The sequence below is a fragment of the Chenopodium album genome, chromosome 23 (assembly GCF_948465745.1).
Source record: "Chenopodium album chromosome 23, dcCheAlbu1.1, whole genome shotgun sequence".
Classification (NCBI taxonomy): Eukaryota; Viridiplantae; Streptophyta; class Magnoliopsida; order Caryophyllales; family Amaranthaceae; genus Chenopodium; species Chenopodium album.
In genome coordinates this window covers 37508464-37514021 of record NC_137856.1, presented here as the reverse complement: position 1 = coordinate 37514021, position 5558 = coordinate 37508464, and the positions used below count along the sequence as shown (strand labels likewise).

Below are 5558 nucleotides of genomic sequence, written 5' to 3'. Positions count from 1 at the left end.
GGAGGTTTCTTAAATGTTCTATTTTAGTGTGTACGTGGTAGTCTATTAATGGGCGATACTTTGGGGAGCCCACAAATAAGATATTTTAATCCTCTAGAAGAAAGATACTTGTAAGAGAATAATATTTGCAGTTAATAATTTAATTCTATACGGGTATTGTACTACGTAGAGTATATTATGGATATTTTTGGTAGGTAAGCAGCAAGGGCATTTTACTGAATTGAAATCTCGTATAGGTCAATTTAATTTAAGTTACTTGTATGGGAATATCTTTAAAAAATCGAGAGAAAGGTAGGGAATTTTTTTAATTAAGTGAATATTGAATGTATTTAAGGTTATGAGATAAATTCTTACCATTGAATTACTGAATTATACGAGAACACTCCGTGTTGTGGATAGGATTAAAATGAATGTGCTAGAAATTGTAGTTCTACTAAAGTACTAATCTTGTGACTTGTGATATGTCCTGATCGATGTGGCAGCAACAGAAATTACTTTATTTTGTTTTTTTTCTCTGATAGTAACAAAAAATATCTTGGTCTCTTGGATCATATGATATGACATAAAATTGATGAATATAAAATATCTACTATACTGATTTTATTTTCAATGAATATCTTAATGGATTGTAATTCTCTGTTTTGTTATTGGGCCTATAAATACCAAGATTGAATGATCCATCATCCATATTTTAAAAGGTATGGTGATACTTTTAATTTCTAGACTATAATTATCCTTGTGAGGGATAGCTTAAGTGGTTAAAGCTCCTCTCTCGCTTTTAGGTGATCCTAAGATTGATTCTCATCACCCGGCTGTCTAAACACCAACAAAAAAAAAATATCCTTATCATGCATAATTCAATCTATCAATCATCTTCATAGCTCTTCATTCTGATCTCAACTACGATACATTATTACTATTTCATTTTAAATTTAATTAAACAAGTTCAATTTGAGATACACCCATCAAAGAATTTAGGAGTACACGTGTTCATGATTGCATCATGTTGATTTTTAATTCTATCATCTAACAGTCCTTCATGGTGATGAATTGATGATCTCCACAACCTCCCAAATTAAACCAACGGCTTATAGCTATAGCTAAGTCTGAGCCAATAGCTTAAGCTTTGAAATTCATGTACATTTCTTAAGCTTATGTATCGTTATAAGCCATAGAAAGTTTCATAATCTTAGTCATTCATTCTATAGCTAGACGGATTCAAAGTAAACAAACACACTTTGTTTACTTGTTTTTCTAGCTAGCTTTAAGAATTGTAAAAAGAACACTAAGCTAAATTTCTTGTTAGGAAAGTTTTACTCATTAAAAATGAATTCTATAGAAATTTCATTGCAGTTTCATGGCTCCCCCTTGTTCTTTTCTAGGTTGCTTGTCAATGGAATAGAATTTTGCATCAAATATTGTGCCTTTAATTTACCATTCTACGAAATCCTCCCTTTATCCAGTCCAAGTATTTTAATTTCGTTGACATGCAACTACTGTACGCAATCAAGCGTAAGTGTTTTGGACGTTGAGTTCAACGATTGCAAAAACTAGAATTGTAACAAAGACCATTGCAAAAGATATTCGATCTGTTACATTTACAAGTTGGATGGTGCGTGGTTTGTTGCCCTGATTGGGGCTTGGAAGTAAATGGGTGTGACGGTTTTATATACAGGGTCATCATACTCATCTAAAAGTTCAATATCATCTCTTATATATTGGACTAGTAGTTATCACCATGAAGGCTATCGCTATCTTCAATTTATAAATTTATATTCATATACACCCTATGCCATTACCTGAATAAATATCCGATTACATGTCAAGCTAATTAACTACGAAGTACAGTAAGTTATAACAATCGATAATAAGAAAACAACCGACATAAATCAAAGGCATCACATTTAACTTTGTGTTTTATGAATGAGCTAGTAAGGAATTACTCGTAAATAACATTATTTAGTCCCATTTTCTATTGGATCACATGCCTTGATACATAGTACAATCACTTTTATCTACGTAGAGTCGTAGACTATTTCATGATTTAATCCACTTGACAAGCATCAAGGGTTACCCTTAGGTGGTACGTGTTTCTTGGTACGGAGTATTCTATATAATAAATATCCCCAAATTACTTTCTATATGTACAATTTTATTACTCTTTACAAGTACATAAACTATACTTTATTCTCTATGGGGCATAACCCTAAAAATAATTTACTTATACGTATTGATTATGGAGATCTAATTAGAGATAATTAGCAACCCCTAACACAAGTTTTTGTATCCACATCAGAACAATTATATTCATACACTATTTAGCATAATTCTTAGTCCTTAACAAGCCTACACGAAAAAAAAAAGTAAAGTTTGAAACACAAAATTAAGGGCCTGTTCACATTGACTCAACTCAGCTGAATTGAACTTATTAGAACTGAAATGAAATGAATATTTTATAAGAGAAGGAAATTAAGAGCTGAGCTGAACTGAACTTATTAGAGCTGAACTGAAGTGAATTGAAAATAATCGTATCAGAAAACTCGAGCTCGAAATTACCCGGCTAGATGGACATCCACAGTTCCACACTACTGCTTGGTTCCCAGTCTCCCGACCCAAGTCGCCAACATCTTCTCCCCAAACAATGACCAAAAAGTCCCAAATCTTAAGTTGAGAATTCTTCACCCATTTTCACTCCCTCCCATTTTATTTGAAGCAATCAATCCAAAATCCAAGCAACAAACACTAAGAAATGTATACAATTCTAATCTCATACAAAAACTTGATCTTTCAAATCATCCTTTCCCTTTCAATCTCTCTCATCCTCTACTTCATCTCTCTTCCATCACTCTTACTTCAAGGTCTCAACACTTACATTCACCCAGATGATGTTAACCCCAATAAACCAACTCAATCATCAGGTCCAAAAGTCGCCATTAGAAGACCTTCGGATCAAAATAATCTTAACGGGTTTCAATCTCTTTCTTCAAGAACATCGTCTGATCTCAGGAACAGGAAGAAACCCAAGGAGAAATTCGAGTTTGATGAGAGTAAAGCTCAGATCTTTCGATTGAGATTAGGTGATGCCCAAATTTGTTCTCGTCTTTATTATGATAGTTATAGAAGTTGTTTTAATTGCTTTTTTGTTGCTTTTTCTTGCTTTTTGTTGCATAAGTATTTGATTTTCAATGTGGGTAATGATGATGTTAATGTTGATGATAGTAATGGAAATTCTGGGGTTTTGAAAAGTGGATCTTTAGTTCCAATCTTAATTGAGGTTTTAGGGATTTCTAGAGTTTTGATTTCTCTTTATCGAGTTTCGCTTGAAAGATCTTCATCTCGGAGGTCTGAAAGAGGGTTAGGGTTGGTGATTGGAGTATTGGGGTTTTTTGTAGCTCTGATGATTTGTGTGGGAATGTATCCTTGGTTAATTGACTTTGAATTTAGCTCAATTGATGGTTTTGGGAAGTTGTTTGTGGCGCTTCTTTCGGGTTTTATCGCCGGGTTTTTGTACTTGGGAGCCGGTAAGAATGCTCGAGCCTTTTGGCTTGGAACAGATCAAATTAGATGTAATTTGTCTATAACTTCATGTGGATGGTTTGTACAAGCTCTTTTCTATGCCAATTATGTGTTGTTAGGATTCACTGCTTTGCTTTGGATCAACCCATTTGCCGAAATTCTTGTCAACAAAAACATTGGTGATGGTAAAGGATCACAAGTTGGTAGTAACAATAGTGGAAGATTGGTTGGCAATGTGGGTATGGCTGAAGCCGATTTTGCTAAGTTTAGGCTGTTGTGCTTGTTGCTGTCGGGGGTGTTGCAGGTTATTGCATTGCGTTGGAATCTACAAACGTACTTGAATGAGGCTGTGTTATCGTGGTACCAGAGGTTGCATGCGAGTGTAGTTCCTGATATGGAATACAGTAGGGCGAAGGTTTTCCTGCACAATCACTTCTTGTGCCTTGCGGTTCTACAATTTTTTGCATCCGCTGCATTAATGCTTCTATCACTGGGATTGTCTCAGGTTGATGACGGATTATTTGAGAACTTTCAAGTGGTATGTAGTTTGCTCCCATGCTCGGTATTTGTTAAAGAGGTTGCCCTCTTCTTAGCTTGGTGGGTTTCCTTTACATGGTTTGTTTTCACCTCAGCATACCTTGCTTTCTATAGGCGTGGAATTTTGTATATTTCATGATGCTTTCCTTCATTTGTCAAGGATGGCATAGATTTTCTTGACCATTTTTGGTAGGGAGAGGGGTTGTCACTGTAACAGTATACGTTGAGTGTTCTTATAAATGAAAGTGGTTTTTTTCGATTTCATTATCTTTTTGTTGTCTCTCTATTTACTTTATGTTCTTATGATCTTATCTTTATCCAGTAATTACACTTTTCACAGTGCTTGATACTTGAAATGTAAGAGACCTTTGACGTACTTCTCTTATGACTGAACCTTTGAAGATCTCGGATATCTAAATAATTGACTGCACTTGCATATTTGTTTTGTCTGAAGGTGAGTTCTTTAGAGCCATTGATACCTGATGTTCTGTTGATCTGTTGCATGTTATAAATTGGCCCCTTCCTTATATCACTCTGTTAGAAGCTTGTGTATCCTGGCGAAAACCTATTGCTTGAGATCTAAAAAGTAATTGTTTTGTGTATGCCAAATCCATTACAGATCTCAAAAATTTAGGAATCCTTTACTCTAAATGCATTTTATATTTGTTTGAACATGAGCTCTGCATCACCATCAATACCCTTTGTTTGTTGAACTACAAGCCATGAAATGGTAGCTTTCTGCTGATGAAACAATTGCATGAGAGAAAGGGCTCACTTGCAGGTTTTATCAGTGATTGTATGTATACTTGGTAACATGGATATATTCTGCTGCGATCTCTCTGCACTCTGCATGCTCTGTCTCAATGCCTTCCCTTCATGGTGGTACAGCTAATTTTCAGATAATTGTTAATCAGCGTTGTGAATCTGGGTTTGGTTTGTCATTGGCTTGATTCATACAAGTACTTATTTGGGTATGAAGACACAATTACGTCGCTTGAGCAAGTTCAATGTCCCCTAAGAAATAAGGGGCATCTGTTGCCCTGATTGTACTATTGTAGGCTGTAGCATAAGAATTAAGACTGATATACCATCACTAGCAAGTTTATTAAAACCACATTTCACCTGACATGCTTAGAAGATAATGTGCATATTTGCTTTGGAATGTGGGTCGCTTATCCTGTTTTGAACTCAGGTAAGACGCTCGAAAGCTTTATTCTCTCCTGCTGGTAGAATCCTTAATTACACAACTTAAAACAAGTGAACTTGCTCATCAAGGACAATTATGATGAAACTGCTGATTTAGGACAGAAATCCCCATGACTCGTGAATGAAATAATTGCTCGGGTGCTCCATTCTTTGTAAGGAAACATGCTGTAGCTTGGAGTAGACACCATATGATGGAATATCTTGCTTACTGCTTAAGTCTTTAACTTCAAAGGATCAGCTTACTGTGTATTCATTATGCTACTGCTTTGAATGTGAGTACTGGTGGTTGAATGAATTTA

At 35.3% G+C, this 5558-nt stretch overlaps 1 protein-coding gene across 1 annotated transcript; it reads left to right on the top strand.

Moving 5' to 3' along the window:
• Positions 1–2749: 2749 nt before the first annotated feature.
• LOC145607566 (uncharacterized) lies at positions 2750–4192 on the top strand. Its single transcript, XM_081663179.1, has one exon. The coding sequence runs from the start codon at positions 2750–2752 to the stop codon at positions 4190–4192; it is 1443 nt and encodes a 480-aa protein (XP_081519305.1).
• Positions 4193–5558: the final 1366 nt, after the last annotated feature.

What these genes read in the sequence shown, in the direction of transcription:
- LOC145607566 (XM_081663179.1), top strand. Translation starts at nt 2,750, where the DNA reads ATGTATACAATTCTAATCTCATACAAAAACTTGATCTTTCAAATCATC.